Source organism: Cydia pomonella, chromosome 26, assembly GCF_033807575.1.
Source record: "Cydia pomonella isolate Wapato2018A chromosome 26, ilCydPomo1, whole genome shotgun sequence".
NCBI classification, from domain to species: domain Eukaryota; kingdom Metazoa; phylum Arthropoda; class Insecta; order Lepidoptera; family Tortricidae; genus Cydia; species Cydia pomonella.
In genome coordinates this window covers 6,127,815-6,149,399 of record NC_084728.1, presented here as the reverse complement: position 1 = coordinate 6,149,399, position 21,585 = coordinate 6,127,815, and the positions used below count along the sequence as shown (strand labels likewise).

The 21,585-nt window shown below is 38.5% G+C and overlaps 1 protein-coding gene across 2 annotated transcripts in view; it reads left to right on the top strand.

The window, feature by feature from the left end:
* Positions 1–21,296, top strand: part of LOC133532199 (zinc transporter foi) — a 63,834-nt gene extending 42,538 nt beyond the window's left edge. The window contains exons 2-7 of one of the 2 annotated variants that reach the window (XM_061870753.1): positions 4,852–5,289; positions 5,700–6,796; positions 7,607–7,743; positions 12,666–12,746; positions 13,990–14,177; positions 16,973–21,296. In XM_061870753.1, coding sequence (XP_061726737.1) covers positions 4,906–5,289; positions 5,700–6,796; positions 7,607–7,743; positions 12,666–12,746; positions 13,990–14,177; positions 16,973–17,113 — 2,028 coding nt within the window. In that variant the 5' untranslated portion in view covers positions 4,852–4,905 and the 3' untranslated portion in view covers positions 17,114–21,296. Of the gene's footprint in view, positions 1–4,851; positions 5,290–5,699; positions 6,797–7,606; positions 8,133–12,665; positions 12,747–13,989; positions 14,178–16,972 lie in introns of those variants that run through there. The other variant, XM_061870750.1, reaches the window with a different exon arrangement.
* Positions 21,297–21,585: the final 289 nt, after the last annotated feature.

Below are 21,585 nucleotides of genomic sequence, written 5' to 3'. Positions count from 1 at the left end.
TATTCTTAACTTTCCTAAATTTATTTCTCGACCATTATGTCGCTACTTTCAGTTTCTGATTTTTTTCAGTCTTCAGATTTGAAATTTCATTAAATTTCCCAATTTTATAATGCGTTAGATTATAAGCTTTCAGTTGATACCAAAATTTTCAGCATCGGCTCTAGAATTACAAAGATATTGGGTGCAGTTGAAAAAATGCAAAGTGATGCAATACTTTTGCACGCGAGTGTAAACAATAATGTCTCCGCCACGGTTGACGAATCGCAAAATAGTTAAAGTCCCATTTGTAAGTTAGCCGTGACAAATCAATGTCACGCTTGGATTGGCGTCACCAATCTGGTGATGCGTTCCACTTGACACCTGACGTGACGTCGGCAGGCGCCCATGACGTGGGCAGAGAAGACACGTTCTTAAAAATATTCCATGTCAATTAAAAATACATGCCAAATACGGATTTTAAACCTAGAGTTGAGCGTCACGGCGTGATCACACGTGATGGCGTCAATAAACGTTAACGTCAAATAACGGTAAGTGAACAGAAGGCCTAGCCAAGATGCCAAACGATTGCGCCGTAGCGAACGAAACGATAATGTCACTCTTCCCTAAATATTAGTGCGCCAGAGAGACATTAGCGTTTCGTTCGCTACAGCGCTAGGTCCCCAGTCCAGTCATGTAGTAAAAAGTGTCATAAATATTCAAATCAAAGAAAATAAAAGTCAGCATCATTTGACCAGAGCCAACATGAAGACAGTACAAGACGCAATTGTCAATTCTGGATTGGTATCGCAAATCTGATGATAATTAAATCCACTTGGCGCCTGCTTCTGGTCTAAACATTTCAAACTAACGTAGACTAGGAACAATCTACCACCTGGTACCTATCTGATGCATATGGGGCTGAGATAGCTCTTAAGACAGTCGCCATCAGATATATCAGGGTGGCCACGGTGCTCATAAATATCTGAACACGCCTCTATTGTCAAGGCCCTAGAGTGTTCAGATATTTTAGAGCACCTCGGCCGCTCCAATATATGTGATAGCGACTGTACATTGTGATGGCATAAGTCTTACAACCTATCTGCGTAAATGCGGCATAGATGGATCCGCGATATCTATGGGATTTTATAAAACCTATCCAACATCAACGATTTAACTCTATAAGGTGACATCTAATCTGACGTTAACGAACGTTGATCTAAAACATAATAGCGAAACGAAGAATGGACGAAACACTTATTTATTATCTAATTACACTATTTTTATGTATATGATTGAGACTTGAATCTCAGCATCTATTTTTATTTGTTATTGTTATTTTAATAGTTTGGTCCTTTTCGTATTAAGATAGTTAAATTTACGATCTATTGTTGAATACACACCACATGACATATAACAATAAAATATATGTGTACAAGTATAATAAATAATCCTTATCGCAATATTCATTTCACAGGAGGGACAGATTTTATAGGTAATTTTAATAAGTGTTTCCGATAAATTCGACTCGGTTATACGAAATAGAGCTTTTTTTTTCTTTTACTGTGTAATAAACAAATGCAAAAAAATGGCTAATGGCATTCGTTTGTAACCTATTAATTTATTTGGCTTTTTATAAGCTTTTATTTAACTTGCAATGTAAGTATGTTTGTTAGGGTCAAATCTTGCAAGTTAAATTTGACCCACTTCTTGCTTTCCGATGAAGCTGAAAATTTGCATACATATGTAAGTGGGGTGACAATGCAATATTATGGTACCATCAAGCTGATCTGATGATGGAGACAGGAGGTAGCCATAGGAACTTTGTGATAAAACGACGTAACTTAATTGTGTGTGCGGTTTTTAGAATTATTTCGATGAGTATTAGTTGCCTGTGGAAAGAAAAGTACAGTCAGTCTTAAAAGCTTGTACCAAAAAAATATTTTTTACCGAATACTTATTGTTATTAAACTTCCATAGTACAATCAGCAGCAAAAGAAGGATGTGTTCAAATTTATCTTGACACGACTTTATTAGGAAATTATGAGCACGTGAAGATAAGTAAAATGATTAAAGTAGGTTTAGCCAGCGGTATTTGAAAAATCGTATTCGTAATCGTATCTTATTTAGATCTCAATACGGATGCCAAAAATTTTATCAGCAATCTTGAGGCTTTTCTTTAGTGACTTCAACTATTTGAACCCTGATTTCTTGACTCGATAGAAAAGATCAAGACCATAGGTCTAAAACGCACTTTAAAAATATGCAACAATTTTTTCACAAAAGCTAAAAATCCGAAAACTGCTTCTAAAATGTGCAATTTTATTTTTGTTCCAAGTCTTCGATTACTTTTTAGGGTTCCGTTTGCCAAATGGCAAAAAACGGAACCCTTATAGATTCGTTATGTCCATCTGTCTGTCCGTTTATGTCACAGCCACTTTTATCCGAAACTATGAACCGCATTAAGATTTTCACACAAAAATAGAAAAAAAAGCAATAAATTTTGGGGGTTCATACATCTGGGGTATCTATGGATAGGTCTTCAAAAATGATATTGAGGTTTCTAATATAATTTTTTTCTAAATTGAATAGTTTGCGCGAGAGACACTTCCAAAGTGGTAAAATGTGTGTGTGTGTGGGGGGGGGGGGGCTGTAAAATCGGTTTGAACGAGATCTAGTAAGTAGTTTTTTTTAATACATCATAAATGGTACGGAACCCTTCATAGGCGAGTCCGACTCGCACTTGGCCGCTTTTTATTTTTGGTAAAACTTACAAAAAAATATATTCAAAAACGGGAAATCCGCGATCCCGTACATGCACAGCCCTCTCGCTCGTGGTTACGGTCAGTGGGAGTAAGAGAAGAGCCTGAACCATATTTCTGCTCCAGACTTTATTAATTTATATTATATTGTTTGACCACATAATTTTATTATATGTATATTTTATGTAAAATCTAAAAATATGTGGTACGTGGCTCCAAGCGGAACTTATCCATTGGTAATTGATATTTCACAATGTACCTAATTATACCACCTACTTTATAAATTTAGTACAAGGCTTAGTAACAATTAGATATCCAAGTTTTTAAATCGAAAACTTAGTTTTTATGCTATTTTCAAACATGATCTAAAATCGCTTTTATACGGTATTAGAATGTTGTTTATTCCCTTATTATCACAACACGAGATATCTTACTTCCAAACTTATTCCCACAAAAGGTATGTCCAAAAGTCCAAATAATTCTATTTAATATTATATAGCTACCCTAGGAACTCTGCTAGCAACCCTAGGAAACACTTCTTGCCAAATCGTGTAGTAAATGTGTGGAACTCTCTACCAGAAACTGTTGTTAGTGCACCGTCAGTGAACTCTTTCAAAAATAGACTAGATACACATTTTAGAACATTAAAAAGTGCTAAATAAACACAAGTGCTGCGATATACACGCATCAGCTCCAAGAGCTGCTAGTGTATCAAATAAAATAATAATAAATAATAGGTATCTAAAATTACCTAAGTAAGCTGCCATATAAAACAAATACTTCATGCCATATAAAACATATTGGCAACCGGTTAAACGCAATTTGATTCGGTTATGTTTTTCAATTCTATTTTCACGCCATTTATCCAACTCAATTGATATTGCATATAAAAATGCATAAAAAGCCCCGAAGACACATTTGTATACTTATTATTATAAGGAATAAGGTTCAAAGTCATAAGTTACATATTATGTGTCCCGAGCAGGGATCGGAAACCGGTATTTTTTGTATGGGAACGAAAACGGTATTTTTTCATTCTTTGTTAATTACTTCATTTCTAATTAGGCAATCTAATAATACGAAGTCGTTATCTGAAGACACAACTGAGTCCTACATTTAGAGTATAAAATAAACCGAAATATATGGTTATTTCGATGTTTTTGCAAAAAACTGGTTCCGATCCCTGGTCCCTAGCCTTAGTACGCTCAACAGCAATGAAAATGAGCTAGTTTGCATGGAGACATCATATAAATTAACCTGTTTTAATTGCTCTGTAGTGTCGTTTACACAGCTGGTCGCCAATTGACTTCAATTCGTCCAGCACCAATTGTTTCATCAAAACATCATTATCAGCTAACTATTGTATAACATGTCAATATAAGTACACAGAGAGTTCATGTCGCGGTTCTATCTTTAGTGTGGCGTCTATTAACTGACTTCGCGGCAGTGGCGCCCGCCTGGCGGCTATGTGACACATTAGCTATATCACAGTTGATACATGTCAACAAGTATGAATATTTCATTCCACGAAAGTGAAAAAATGAAGAGCACCCCACCACCCATCCACCACGCGCTATATCCAGACAAAGACAAAACTGTTGCTCAGTAATGCTTTGACAGTATCTTCATTCTTCAGTCTAAGATAGCCAAACGGCACCTAAACCAATAGCTATTATTATTTTATTGTATTTTTTAAGGAGGCCATAATGTCACAAAACAAACTTAGAAGATTCACTGATCGATTCTCTGCTCTGAAGTTGAGATTAGCGAAAAAAAAACGAAAACAATTTGTAACCCTTAAACCAACAGACGTCAACGCGCGCGCGGCTACCTTCGTGCATTCCGACCAAGTTCCCGATGTGAGCGCCAGAATGGCGGGTGGACCTCAGCAAATTTGAACGAAATATTTATAAACATATTGTACCTTCGGTGTACCAATATATAGAATCCAGTGTACCTCTCCCAAAAACGAGATATTTAACAAAAAAGGTCCACCCGCCATTCTAACGCTCACGTTCCCGATGACGCGCCGCACACGCATGGCGTTCAAAGGGTTAAAAAACTGTTATTTTATTAATTTTCCTAAAACTAATTCAAAACTCTTTGTCCACAGAAATCGCGTACCGTGACCCATGGATCTAAGCTAAGCCTAACTAGTATAAGCAAAATGTCTCATCACCTGGTCACCGTCTGCATGTTCTGCCTGCTCTGCGCAGCGCACACCTGCGGGGCCCACGTCGAAACTAAAGATGTACACACATACGAACCGACAATAGACTACAACATACCCTTAGACTTGACAGAGAAACGAAAACTAGAACACCTAGAACGCTACAACCATAAACTACAGAAAATAAGACAGCCTCGCCCGAAAAGACACCTCGACGATGTCTCAGATACGTATATTGGGGAGATTTTGAAAGAGTACGGGACGGGAGATACGATGAATTTGACAGGATTCAACAATATGCTGAATGTCCTGGAGCTGTCCAAGTTGGTGCAAGGAAGGGTGGAGACTAAAGAGGGTCCAAATCAACGTAATTCTGTTTATGTGAGTATGATATCTATCTATTTATTAATATTTTAGGTTGAGATAATTGTAAGCAGCTGAAGCTGTTTAGAATTTTTGCTCTTTGTAAAAGCAGTACTACATACATTAAATTACATACTTAGATAAAAACTTGAGAACTTTTTAGTATGAGATAAGATTATGCGTCTTTCCTGTGAATATTATAAAATAAATAGACTAAAGCTTAATTTTCTTGCTGGACCTTCCTTGCTTGTTGGAGCTTGGAACCTTCTACTTCTTAAAACCTGTATGATTAAACAGTAAAATGTTTCCCAATCGTTAACTTTCGTATTCTCCACAGTAAAAACGCATGTTTTGACGAACGTTTTTGACCCAGATGGACTCTTATACCGTTTGTTAAGTAGATTGCTATTAATATTTTTCTCTTTCAGTGCTTAAACAGCTCCGATCTCATCACCGCTGTCAACAAAGGCCTATATACAGACGATCACGACCATAACGAGCACCAACACACAGACCCCACTCACGACCATGACGTACTAATAACAGAAGACACCCTCCGTGCCGTCTGTCCAGTCCTCCTATACCAGAAACTCGGGAAACCGGACGAAAAACGAGACTGCGTCATACATAATAAAGTCACAAATACACAAACAAACTTAAAAAGTCTCGATAGCGCAGTGACAAAGACAGACAAAAAAGATGACACCAATAAAAACATGTTCGCCGTCTGGCTATACTCCTTCCTTAGTATAACAGCCATCAGTGCATGTGGTCTTCTAGGAGTAGCAGTAATCCCCATTATGCATAAAACGTACTACAACCATCTCCTTCAGTTCCTAGTGGCGTTAGCCGTGGGAACTCTTTGTGGTGACGCGCTGTTACATCTAATGCCTCATGCGATGAGTCCGCACGACCACGATCATGGTCCCGGCACCTCATTAGAAACTTCAACAGCATCACATAACGACGGTATGTGGAAAGGCCTCGCCGCCATGTTGGGTGTCGTCTTCTTCTATTTCACTGAGAAGGGACTGACTGTTGTTGTCGAATGGAGAAAGAGACGTCAAAAGCTCGAAGAAGACAAACTTCCTTCAAGAGTCCGAGTCTTGAAAGACGAAACAGTTGGAGGTTGCTCAGGCGGCGCTAAAGCACCAATCACCAACTCCACTACAAATTCATTTTTGAAAATCTTCAAGAAAGACGAAAAGAACGATCCCACAACTAAAACTTGCAAACACAAGTATTCAGAATACCCCTACTGTTATGACGAAATCGACACAGATACACATGACGATCACCATTTGCGGGATGGTCAGATCCCACCAAGCCCTAAAGCTAAGCAGAACAACTCTGTGAGTGTGGTGTCTTCGAATGCGTTGAGTGCTGAGGGTAAAGAAGAGCCGACGGCGAAGGATTGGCTGCTGAAGGCAGAGCCCTCGTCGGTGGTGGAGATGAACAATATTAAACATAAGGAGGATGGTGCTAAGGATCTCAAGGATGGAGACAGCTATACTGTAATATTAAGGTAAGTTTCTTATGGAAGTAGAAGGGCTTAATATTGTTGATTCTTAACTTAACCTTATATCGAGTTTTCAACTAACACTTAGTTTTGGTGACCTAAAGTTCCGGCCAATAATATATCACCTCCATGTTTTTACAGTAGATTTTTTTGTAAGTTATTTCCACCTCACGACTTTAGTTTGGTAGTAGACCTTTTTGCGAGCGATGAGATTTTTTTTTTCATAGAGGTTTGCTTTTTCATATATGTATAGTCTGCTTCATTTTTTAATACAGCTTTTTAGTAATATATGCTGAGTCTCCTATTGTAATTCGCCGTATTTCATTGCAGTATTCATAATATATTTGTATAAAATGACTAATAATAAAATATGCAATCTACAAACTATTATATTGTTTATAACATGGTCATACAAAAAAAAACACAAAGGTGATATATTATTGGCCGGTACTGTATGCAGGAATTATTGAAGGACAAGGTAAATTATCTTCCATCAATTTGTTTGTTGGTTATCAATAAAATGAGTCTGTAAATTTATTCTACAACATTTAAAGACGTTAAAAACCAATAATTAAAATTTTATGTGTGCTAGTCTTAGGAATTTATCCCACACCAATAATTTGACGTCCTTTTAATCTCTCATTGTATTTTGCTAAAGCTTTGCAAAATATACATATATTTTCTATTTATCTGAGGTCTTAGTGTAAAGGGGTCTGGGATTATATATATTGTACATTGCTGGTTCTTTTCAGATCTCTAGAGCATACTATTAGACTATTACATTTAAAGCAAAATCTAACAAACAATGTATTCCAGGGAGCATTCCCGGGCCCACCACGGGCACTCCCACGCCCACGGCCACGTCCACGCCCCTCCCTCCAGCTTGTCTTCCGTGGCCTGGATGGTCATCATGGGCGACGGGCTGCACAACTTCACCGACGGCATGGCTATAGGTATGTACTCCCATGGTCCAGAGAACATTCCCTGGCCACCACGGCCACGTCCACGCCCCTCCCTCCAGCAACTTGTTTTCAGTGGCCTCGATGGTCATCATGGGCTGCACAATTTCACCGACAGCATGGCTATTATAGGGAAGTTTATGACAAACTAATCCACTCAAATTGCTTTTGTATTCCTACATTTCACCAAAGACTAGTACTCTTAAAGTCGCGCCTTTGCCTAACACTTATTCTACATTAACCCTTTAACCTATTGAACGCCAGACGGCGAAGGAATATGCCGTGCCCCGGACGCAGGCGATCACGATTATTTAAGCAAAATTGAACTTTACGGGGTCCCGCGTTAATCCCTATTGCATTGGCGAAACTGTCGGCTGTAGCCGTCATTGGCGTCCTTGGCAAGTTTTTCAGATGTCGGCCATAGCCGACGGTGGCGTTCAAAAGGTTAACAGTCAGACGAGTATCAGAAATTACGGAAAATAGAACCCTGTCATTTTGAAATGAAGTTTATAATCATTGTTATAGGGTGGTCATTTTTGCCATATAAAATTAAAGTTTTCCCGTTAAACGGTTAAATCGAATTTTCATAAATAAAACTTTCATTCAATTCACTTTCCACTTTCTTTTAACCCCAGTTGATATTATTTTATAGGAAATTTATTATTATAATAACAACTTATTATAAAAAACACTAATACTACAAACATTATAACTTATGCTTAACCCTGAAAATTACGCCACTGACTAGAATTTTTTATAACAATTATTCCTCAATGTCAACGCCATCCATAGCCAACTGGGGCCTAAGCCAAGTCTCATATGCACCAAGACGCGTATGCATATCAGGATGGCCAAGCGCACATGGAAAACCCCATGAAACTATCCCCACCATCGAGATTTCCTTACCATTACCACCAAGTTCAGGAATCTGCATCACTGCACTCCCAGAATCACCGTGACACATGCCATGCCCAGCGCCCTTCTTATGCAGAGTACAGAGCTCTACAGAAGAATTTACAGGAGGCGAAGCTCTATTCTGTAGATTAGCTTCTTTAACACCCTCCTCACACTCTTTAGGACTCATTACGTATACATCAAGTCGTTGCAGACGGTCCGGAATCGCCCCCGGACGTTCTAACAATCCCCAACCAGCAACAGTAACTTTCTCCCCACCGTCAATCCATTTGAAGTCCAATTTAATTATTCTGGCACGGGAATCGTCAAGAGGCTCAGCAATCCTTAACACTCCAATGTCATTCTTTATTTCAACGGGATCCCAATCAGGATGATTCTCGAATTCGGAAAACTTTATCACCGTATAGGCTTTGCTGATATAAACACTCCCTATCTGACCCTGGAGAGTGTTTTTGAGCTGCCCAAACCACACTACTTCATCTATACAATGCGCGGCGGTGAGCACAGTTTTGTGTGATATCAGGGAACCTCCGCACATGAAGACCTTCAAATATGCACCGACTACTAGACCGACAATATGACGTGCGTCATCTTCGTAAGCATCCTCGCCGCCGACTATTCGTGAACCCTGGTTCGCGGTTTGAGGGACGTAGGATTCTTCTACAAAACCCTTAGATAATCCAGGAGCGTTTGTTTGTAATCCTTGGAAGTCTTGAGAATTGTAAGAATCTTCCATGCTTCTAATTTTGAGTTGTCCTTGATAAAAATCTTGAGGGTCGTACAATTTTCCCACTTGAAGACCTATGGATTCAGGAGCTTCCATACCACCAACTATCCTTGAATTTTGGTAGAAGTCTTGAGGATTGTGAGAACTTTTAAATGATATACCCATAGATAACCCCAGGAGTTCGAAGACTGCTAATGCAAATAAAGACATCTTTCTTTGGTTTGGAGAACTGTTATGATTGTTCAAATTTGGTACGTCTATTTATATGAAACGTATTCGGTTATCTTTTTCCTTTCAATGACTGATAATTGCTAATTGTCCTTAAAAAAATGTTATTGTTGTCTTTTTGCGATAACTATCTTTCCGCCCAATTCAATTAGTAATCTAGGTTTATATGTTATTATTTGTAAACCAGGTCGTTGGTCTCAGGGCGTCAATCAACAACGGTTTTGAAAATGGTATTTACCTAATGGGAAAATAGCTTCCTATGACTATTTCTTTTTCATCTTTCGATTCCGTTAGAATAATTGAAATCAAACAACAACACTCTTAATATTATAATAATAATTATTATAATAACCATCGGTGGACCTTGTCTGAGGAATAACATTTAGGAATCATCAGTTAAAAGTGTGGACGATGGTATACGTATATTACAAAATAATTTTAAATAAACTGTTATAGGTACCAGTCACAGGTTTCAGTTATTTTATTTTTAGTTTCTCAAAATTGTAATGGAGAATATTAAATTGTAAAATTAGCATGAAAATGTTCTTATGTTAAAAGAAATCAGTTGCTGCCCTATGTGTAAATTGTCACAAGAAAAATATTAACAACGATTCAGGAATAGAACAGCGACAGCTATCGTAAAATTAAGTTAACCTGTCGTCTACCATGCTGTCAAAAAAAGCACCCCTCTATCTACCCAGGCCTGAGATAACGGCCAATTGTGCCTTCCGCTTTTTTTGCACCCGAGCAAATTTGCAGTCGAAAAGCAGCTTTATTTTGATATTAATAAAACTGCTTTTCGACTGGGATTATAATTAAGAGACCTCCGTGCGTAACAAATACGGGGCACAAAATACTGACCGGAGATCTCCGGCCGGGGTAGATAGAGGTGTGTTTTTTCTCTCGAAACTTTGACAAATGTATATGATATTTTTTGGCCGTAAATAATGTGTTGAAAACAGTGGAAGCTTAAATCTTTTTTTCCTTGCGTATCGAAGTTCCTTGTTTCATACACGTAGCCCAATAGCGGCATTATCAATTAACATTTCTTTACTGTCAATCATTAGTTATGCGACTGACGCCATGACATTGGCCTTGTCAAGGCCCGTGCCTATTCAGGTCAGCTATTGACATTCTCTGACAGTGCGTCGCGGCCTCACCTCAAGGGGACTTCGATCTAATTAGGTCCTGATGAGTTCTTAGGATGTCTTGTGTTTCCGATTGTGGATTGATAAAAAACCCGAAACCACAATTAAGTTTAAAAAACGATAAAAAATTCTTCCATACGGTAATTTGCAATCTTTCTCAATTAAGAAAACAAAAAAAAAATTTGAAGTTTATTTGTTTTACAACAATATATAGAGGTTTTAAGTGGAATCATTTTCCATTGTCATGAAAATGGAGAAAACGGAGGAACGAATTGTCATACAGTTTTATGTTCTAAAAGGAAAAATGGAGCTGCTCGAATTAAAACTGTTGCATCGTGTACGTGTGTGTTGTGTGTGTATAAGGGGACTCTTAACAGTCTTAACCTGCCATTAGTACCGTCCGCACTTGGGTAGATGATTTCATACGTAAACGACAAAGCGTCAATGACGTGCCCGGAGTTCGAAACCAAATATGTCTATCCTAGAAACGACCAATAAAAGTAAAAAAAGATGTATTAAAGGATCATCGATAGATAATTATGTAGATTTATCTATTGGTACTAATTATACACTGTCAACATTGGTTAAAAATTACAATTATGATCAAAATTAAAATAAAATTTAAATTTACAATTAACTATAACTGCTTAGGGAGACAGCAGAGATTGTAAACAGCTCGCCGGAATAAGTTTTCAATATATTACCAGCGTATTTGTCAAAAAGAAACTTCGTGCATGTTGGCTGCCGAGTAGCCTTTTAAGACGATGAGCTCACGGATCCACATGGCTACCGTTGCGATGGCAAAAAATGAAGAGTTTTGCTTCGAATTAATAATCCATTTGCCACATTTGCAGGATTTGGACCCCTGCGACTTACGTATGTGTCCTAGTTTCATAAAGTGGCTAAGACGACAAACGCCAAAAATGGCTATTTTGGGGGTATTTACAGAAAATTATATAAAAACAGAATAATGGCCCTGGAGAAGCCTCGGTTCAGTTGTATCGAGCTGGAAAGAGATAATATCTAGAAAAATAAATTAGTCTGATAACAATCGTTTCTGTCACCAGTCACAAATCGTTCCAAACACGCAACAAGTATAGCACAAAACATCATTATTTTAATAATTTATCTTTATCTATTGCGTATTAACACCTTAGTACGTGATTAAATTTTTCCTGCCTTTGGCCGTCTAGTAATCATTAATATGCATACGATCATAAACTGTATTCCCTAAATAGACTTAAACTAAGGAAAACCCTGGTGATTTTAAGGCGAAAAGGAAACTAAGGAAGAGGAGTTAACCTTAGCCCGCCAAAGACCTACTCAACTAAAAAAAAAACGGAGTCAATTGACGCACGCGCGCTCAACTACAGTTACACCTATAGTTTGTGAACATAGATCTCACAAACCATATTGCTGTGCACTGTGCAGCACGAGTGACGCGACAGTATCTCGCCCGCGAGATAGACTACCCATCTTTTAGTTATTGTATTAATTTGATAGAGACGGGTAGTCTATCTTGCGGGCGAGATGCTGTCGCACCGCTCCTGTTCTATGCCTACAGCTCAATATCTACCTTCGTGCATTGCAACAAGGTTCACGGCGACGCGCCGCACACGATAGGCGTGGCGGTCAAAGGGTTATATCTATAATGAGAATAAACACTGAATACATTTATCTATTTGTGAGTGTGATAAAATCGATACGGAAATAGAAGTTATTCGTAATAATCATAATATTCAAACTACTAAACAAGATGTTTGCATTTATGAAGCACATTTCTTACAAACCCACTTACGTGGTCTTATATTGGTTTATGGTTTGTTAAGTAGGTAAAGTGTTTTCTCTACGAGACCCTTTCAAACTCATACTTAATGATTTATTAATTTTATTTTCAGGTGCCGCATTCGCATCTAACATCGCTGGTGGCTTCTCTACGGCTATTGCCGTCTTGTGCCACGAATTACCGCATGAATTAGGTATGTATATATTTTTTGTGAATTAAAAGCCAACCTTTTATTATAGCATGCTTTGAGCGGGCCCATTTGGACTAATATGTCTATATTTGACATACATTTACATCGAAGTTTATATATCACAAACACTTCATAACCTTGTCATTGTGACAATTCATATACACCCTCATCTTTATGTAATGAATATTATTTCTTCTTTATTACAAGTTCTCTCGAAAGTGTCCTAAAAATCCTAAAAATGATCCTAAAGTTTAATAACATATTAGCATATTTAATCAATCCAAGCGTTTCATTTTCCTTTAATTACTAAGAATAATCATAGAAAGGCGATAATAACGCAAGCTCTAGCAAGTTCCCATAAACTCATTGATGTAGCATAATTAACTGGATTCACAATCAGCCGAAAAAAAATGGCCCCATAAAAGTAATGCTCGAACGACTTGGACACGACTTTTGCTCCCAGTCTCGTTTCGGCCGTCGACAACGACAACCGTCAAACATGACGAAGTCTGCTGTAAAAAAATGCGCTTATAATAGCAAAACAAGAAGAAAAACCGGGCAAATGCGAGTCGGACTCGCCCACCTAGGGTTCCGTACTTTTTAGTATTTGTTGTTATAGCCGCAACAGAAATACATTATCTGTGAAAATTTCAACTGTCTAGCGGTCACGGTTCATGAGATACAGCCTGGTAACAGACGGACGGTACCCCTTTGGGTACGGAACCCTAAAAAGGATGGCATATATTTTCTTTCAGTGAGATATATTGATATATTAACAGAACTAATGTGAATTCGTCATAATTTCATGGTATTTAATAATTCATTCACTCGCTATTTATTTTGACGTTTACATAATGATCAACTTACGAAAACGTAATTGAACCATAAAGTATTCAATGTTTGGAAACGTGCGTTTGCAAATTTGACACTTAAATTGTATCGCATTAAGTTTACTTTTGTATTAAATACTTATCTTGACAAAAAAATATAAAGAAGCGTTATTAGCATCTATTAAACCCATTTCCTAATGTCAGTTCGCTCCATATATGTTGACATACTTATTTGTCATCGGGCGTCCATTTGATTTAATACCTCAATGCACAAACTATACAATTTGCCAACCATACTGGCGACTGAGGCCGTAAAGAGAGACAGTGTCATTATAAACATCATATTTTCATAGAAATTTGGCATTAGCATGCAGAGTTAGCGTGGTCCGATTCTATAAAAACACGCTATTTCTCAGGTGACTTCGCGGTACTCCTAAAAGCGGGCATGTCGGTGAAGCGCGCCGTGTGCTACAACGTGCTGTCGTCAGCGTTGTGTCTCGGCGGCATGGTGTGCGGCGTGCTGGCCGGCCACGCGCCCAACGCCACCCGCTGGCTGTTCGCCGCGGCCGCCGGCATGTTCCTGTACATCGCCCTCGTCGATATGGTGAGTGTCTCAACCACTAAAGTAGAGTATATGGCTGAGACTAGTGTCTCGGCGGCATGGTGTGCGGCGTGCTGGCCGGCCACGCGCCCAACGCCACCCGCTGGCTGTTCGCCGCGGCCGCCGGCATGTTCCTGTACATCGCCCTCGTCGATATGGTGAGTGTCTCAACCACTAAAGTAGAGTATATGGCTGAGACTAGTGTCTCGGCGGCATGGTGTGCGGCGTGCTGGCCGGCCACGCGCCCAACGCCACCCGCTGGCTGTTCGCCGCGGCCGCCGGCATGTTCCTGTACATCGCCCTCGTCGATATGGTGAGTGTCTCAACCACTGAAGTAGAGTATATGGCTGACTGAGACTAGTGTCTCGGCGGCATGGTGTGCGGCGTGCTGGCCGGCCACGCGCCCAACGCCACCCGCTGGCTGTTCGCCGCGGCCGCCGGCATGTTCCTGTACATCGCCCTCGTCGATATGGTGTGTCTCAACCACTGAAGTAGAGTATATGGCTGACTGAGACTAGTGTCTCGGCGGCATGGTGTGCGGCGTGCTGGCCGGCCACGCGCCCAACGCCACCCGCTGGCTGTTCGCCGCGGCCGCCGGCATGTTCCTGTACATCGCCCTCGTCGATATGGTGAGTGTCTCAACCACTGAAGTAGAGTATATGGCTGAGACTAGTGTCTCGGCGGCATGGTGTGCGGCGTGCTGGCCGGCCACGCGCCCAACGCCACCCGCTGGCTGTTCGCCGCGGCCGCCGGCATGTTCCTGTACATCGCCCTCGTCGATATGGTGAGTGTCTCAACCACTGAAGTAGAGTATATGGCTGACTGAGACTAGTGTCTCGGCGGCATGGTGTGCGGCGTGCTGGCCGGCCACGCGCCCAACGCCACCCGCTGGCTGTTCGCCGCGGCCGCCGGCATGTTCCTGTACATCGCCCTCGTCGATATGGTGTGTCTCAACCACTGAAGTAGAGTATATGGCTGACTGAGACTAGTGTCTCGGCGGCATGGTGTGCGGCGTGCTGGCCGGCCACGCGCCCAACGCCACCCGCTGGCTGTTCGCCGCGGCCGCCGGCATGTTCCTGTACATCGCCCTCGTCGATATGGTGAGTGTCTCAACCACTGAAGTAGAGTATATGGCTGAGACTAGTGTCTCGGCGGCATGGTGTGCGGCGTGCTGGCCGGCCACGCGCCCAACGCCACCCGCTGGCTGTTCGCCGCGGCCGCCGGCATGTTCCTGTACATCGCCCTCGTCGATATGGTGAGTGTCTCAACCACTGAAGTAGAGTATATGGCTGAGACTAGTGTCTCGGCGGCATGGTGTGCGGCGTGCTGGCCGGCCACGCGCCCAACGCCACCCGCTGGCTGTTCGCCGCGGCCGCCGGCATGTTCCTGTACATCGCCCTCGGCGATATGGTGAGTGTCTCAACCACTGAAGTAGAGTATATACCTAACTGAGACTACTGTCTCTGAGACAGTTGTTAAATATTAATATGGATATGACTCGTATAATTATTATTTTTTCTACACACAAAAATAATGTAACTTATCGGAACAAAAAAGTATAAACCTTTTTGGAAGCTTTTGTAAATATTGTGCAAAAATTATGATGATAATAATTAAAAACATCGTTTGTTAATTTTAGAAATAGTTAATTTTTTAAAGATCTTTAATATTTCTTCTGCACAATGCACAGTTAATAAAAATATTACGACTAAAAGAAATAAAAAATGAAAATAATTGGCTTCCACAATGCTCACAGAACAATTCATTAATTTCGAGATAGTTTATTGGTTCTTCCTCACAAACGAAATCAAAGCAATAATGATACTCACTTACACTGCATTTTAAGCATACACCGTCGAAAAATACAATTTCATCCGTTATGTTTACCGTTATGTTACGAATTATTCATAACAATATTTAATAGCAAATGACCCCGAGAGATAAACAATGAGTCATTTGAATGACACTTGAGTGTGCATTCACGTTGTATTATATTAAAGTGACATTGTTGACATGAACTATCATGTAGGTACGTAATAAATAGGAACTACTATCTTTGAGCTGTATAAAAACTCCTTTATCAAGAATAAAATACTTTTCTTTACATGTAGTTTGTTGCAAAAATAACATTCATTTAATCTAATTATTTATTTAGCTAAGATTGCGGTGTAATAATAATAGACTGTAAGACCTTATATAAACAACATGACATGTATTTAATAAATTGCACTAGTTATATCCATATTAAGATTGAGATTGCTACTTCAAATCCGCTCTCTATATATTACTATTCTATACAATACTTTTTCTAGGAGTCACGTAAAATAATACTGTTTTTACTATAAAACTTAAGTAATTAATGAAAATTGGTAATTATCTCAGTAGACAAAAATAATATGCTCATGAAATAGTTGTCCGTGTATGTCTTTTCAACGGGTCAAATCTTTATAGTTGACTACAGCGTATCGAAACGAATATTATAGTCGAGTTGGGAGTAGGAGCCCATTCATGAAAAGTACGCAATTATACTTCGGTATACGCAATCTTAATTTAACCAGTACAGTCAACGAGTAGAAAAATTATATTGCTTAATCACTTTTTAAATGCATCATGCATAAATCAACAACGATCATCCTTAGGATTGTGTTACAATTACGCTCTTTTACTACTGAAGTAGAATACCTATATTGCAAACAGAGTTACAATGCTATCTCTAACGTTAGAAACAACTCAATGGCAAAGCGTGCATGCGAGTTTGTTACTCTGTCTATTTCTGATTGAAACCGTTTCCTCCCCAGATGCCCGAGCTGAGCACGTCGCACAGCAAGGAGGGCACGCTGTGCCAGTGCCTGCTGCAGCTGGCGGGGCTCGCCACCGGCATCGGCATCATGCTCGTCATCGCCCTCTACGAAGAAGACCTAAAGACGTTGTTCGGTTAAACAGTGCTATGTGTTACTAGTGTGGTGCTTGTGAATCCAGTGAACAGATTAAGCTCTTAGTGACATAGATATAAGGTTTAGTTTCGCATGGGTTTCCACTTCTGCTACTTTTGGACAGACTTCAAACATATCCGTGGGTAAGCTATCTTAATATCCTGTAAGGGTAATTGAATTCCTAAATCAAAACTCTAGATGACAGTCACTAGCCAAACCTTGTTTTTATATTCCAGATACAAGAATGACTGTTCAGTTGACCCAATGGCCTAGCTATTTTTAGTACAGTCACCATTAGATTTACTATTTTTAGTACAGACGCTTTTATTGTGAAGGCGTTAGCGTGCATGTTCAGATATTTTTGAGCATCTCGGCCGCTCCGATATATCTGATGACGACTGTACAAAAGCAGCATTATCGAGGAGTTATTTGAGATTTTTTAGTATCTTAAATATCAAAACAGGTCTAAGACATAATTATCTTGTCAACCTAGCAATAAATTGCTATTGTCACCTACAGTTCATCGCATTCTGAATATAAACAGTTTCTAATGAATTTAGATGATATGACATACATACGCGTGTTCCAAAAAGATGCCACAACCCTGGACGTATTTCTAAACGTGTTAAAAAGTGCTACTAATATTAAGTAAAACATAAAAAAACAGACTGTATTATCAATTAATCGTGTAAGACCTTAGACCTGCAATGATACTTGTACAGCATTGCCAATTCATATGATTGTGTACTTGTACAGTCACGTCTCAAAATATCAGTACGAAAAATGTGCCAAAAATACGTATACACTACCTTACTATATGGACAATAAAGTCGTGTATACATATTTTTGGCACTTTTTTCGTATCAATATTTTCAGACGTTTTTTGTCTGTGACTTAAATTTCAATACCAGTAACCTCTTTTATAGAGTATATTTTAAATATCCTTTGATTCCCTTGTGTATAATATTCATAGATTTATGAATGAAATATTAATGTCAATGTTAAATGCAAATCATACAATAAATGGCTCTACAATTTAAATATCAGTCCGTTTCTGTGAAAAGTTGATCTTTAAAGTCGTTTGATCGTTGCGTTTAACATAGTGTAAAAAATATCAGAGACAAAGTATCATATTACACGTACACAATCTTAAAAAAATACACAAAAGTGATCATAGGAATAGTATTCCTAAATACTTTGTACTTAAGCTTTTCAAATGATATGTAGTATGGGCTTAATGTGTGTACAGTCAAGGTATTAAATATCGATACGGACAAAGTGCTAAAAATATGTATACACAACCTTATTGCCTATATATTAAGTGTGTACATATTTTTGTCACTTTGTCTGCATGGCCTTGACCTGTACCTACATGATAACCATGTCCCTCGCAAAACTAAATTACGCTTCTAAAATAGAAAAACATGAGTTCTAATGTACATTTTGCTCATATTACATTTCTATAAAAAAAATATCGTAATAAATTATGAGATAAAATTGTGATGTACTTAGTTTTCTTGAAGAAAACAACTCCCAACTCGAATACTTAAAGAGTCCGCAGCCAGCTCGGTTCTCCATACAAACGTAGATACGCTTTCATTTTTATACAACTATCTAGATTGCTCTGAAACTTTGTACTTACAATAGGATAAGGTATATCTATGGCTGTAATTAGTTTATGTAGCTTCAGATACCATAGCAAAAAAAATACAGCAAATTTAAATTATTCATACAAAACTTGTTTTTGCTCTATTTCGTTTGTTTTATAAGCTGGAGCAATATAAAGTAATTACAGGACTAGATATACCCCATGTAATTGTATGTGCATAGTTTCATTACAATTCAGCACGTAGTTTTAAAATGAGAACGTAACTCCTTTTGTATGGGAAGGTGAAATTCGAACGAGCTTGCTGCGGGCTATTAAAATTGCAGTATGAAAATAATATTTCATGTGTAATTTATTTACTTATGAGTATAATTCTTCTATGATATTGAGAGGAATATTGTCATTATTTTTCTTTTTTGTTTAAACTATTAGTTGTGAGAAATGATTGTCAGTCTAGATTACTATATCATCAAATGTGTTTAGTATGTAACACTATACATAATTAAGCGTAATAAATTGAAAGTTAAACTTTTAATATTACTTATTGAAACAGACTCATATCTGTGAAATCGTTGAAAATTCCATTAACATTTTAGTCCACCTTCCATCTTATTCGCGGTGTGGCGGCATTTTGCCACTGCTCAGAGCCTGGGGTCCGCTTGGCAACTAATCCCAAGAATTGGCGTAGGCACTAGTTTTTACGAAAGCGACTACCATCTGACCTTCCAACCCAAAAGGTAAACTAGGCCTTATTGGGATTTGTCCGGTTTCCTCACAATGTTTTCCTTCACCGAAAAGCAACTGGTAAATATCAATGACATTTCGTACATAAGTTCCTAAAAACTCATTGGTACGAGCCTGGGTTTGAACCAGTGACCTCCGGATTGCAAGTCGCACGCTATTACCGCTTGGCCACCAGCGCTATTCAGCTGATGAAAAAGGATTTAAACTATTACCATAAATCTACGCGAGTAATTTTAAACTTGCGTAGTACTTTAAAAGTTCAACGTATTCAATAGTAATGTGTCTATATGCATCAATCAAAATAAAATAGGTAGATTTTTTATCTCGAATTTGTCTATGTAATATTGAAAGGAGATGTTTGATAGGACCAACCCGTATTGACAGTGTCACCAGTTTCGTGATTTATCTAAAAAAGATTCCAGAAAGTAACATACAGAATTTTCAGGAGATCTCACAAAGATCACAGAATTTATACGAATAATAAAGCTTTTGTAATTAATTCTCTTTATTTCTTCTGTTAAATGTTTCTATGACATGAAGTAACTATGAACACATAACTAACAATCTTGTGTGATCAACAAAGCTTGCCTTTTCTGCTGAATTTGTTCGTCAAACATATCTTGTATACGCCACATATTGCTGTCATATAGCCATCATTGTCTTTCAAAGTTTGCTTCTGTCGTTCAAACTTGACGTGTTTTATTTTATTGAAAAAGCGTCTCCCACACGCTACCTCAAAAAATGCTGGTTGCTTTTATGGCTCAGTTTCATTGGTCGATAACTCGGCCGATATAGAGCGTGCGGGGTCTACCCGCAGGCGGTATAACGACTTGTGAAACTCATAGGTCGATATACAGCATGTGGGTGACTCCCTGCAGGCGTTAAGTTGGTATAACGACTAGTGAAACTCTGGCATGCGTTTCGGAAATCTCCCGCACCACGCATACGGGCCCTGTCGACCAATGATAACAGTTCCCCGAATGCGGGCCCTATGGCATGCTTTATGGAAATCTCCCGCACGCGGGCCCTATCGACCAATGAAACTGAGCCATTACTCTGATGGATGAGTCGTATTATACGTTATAAGCATTCAACAGGTTAGACGTTATTCACTGCCTTCCCGGTTTTGTATATTTGGTACTTAAAAATTACTTATGTTTTGGTAAGTCTTAACTTTACGTGAATAGAGATAATTATGACGTTACAGCTTTTTTTAATTACCAGTATTATTTATTGAGTAATTTAAAATTGAAACTCCAGAAAAAGTTGAATTTACATTTAAGTATGAACGTTTAAAAATGTGTTGTTTGTATATACATAATCTGTGAAATTAAGTGGTTCCTACAAAAAATACAAGGAAATTCCAATTTCTCAAAAAAAATATCAAAGCATTTTACTTCGAATTTTATTGTAATTTTAACTTTTACTTTAAATAAGCGAATAGTTATTTAATGTTTAATTTTAAGTGATTTAAGTTTGCAATCATGTTGTGTGTCGATGGTGCTGAAACCATCAGTATTATTGTCAATATTTATTGTAAAATAGTTAAATCTGGTTCCTATGTCACTTGCAATGTAATTTTTATACTGTTGTAAATAATGTGCTTTGAACGTGACCTATCTTTCTTATGACATGACACTGTATTGTGAAAAATACTTTTAGTGCCAAAAACTGTCAATTTGAATGTCATTAATTTTTTATTCCAGTGTAAAAGGTGGGTAACGTTCGAAGGAATATTGTCAATAATATTGATGTACTGTCAGTAAGGTTCGCCCGAGCGATGTGTGATATCTGAGGACTTGATGGTAGTTATATTGTATTATAATATGGTTATTCGTAGAGCTTTGGTTTTATTTACATCACTCATCTGTAGGCGTTTTCCCCCTATATACGGTGCATAGAATAAATAATTTCGACAACGAAATTTCAGTAGTTTTTGAGTTAACCGCGAACATACATAAACACGCAGCGGAGGACTTCGTTTATAAGGTGTAGTGATTAAACTAAATAGATAAAAATGACCAACGTATCATACGTAATATTCATAATAAAGTAGAAAAATAATAACTCTTAAATAATGACACCTATGAGAGTGTTGAGAAGATTGACGACGCCGATTTTATAAACT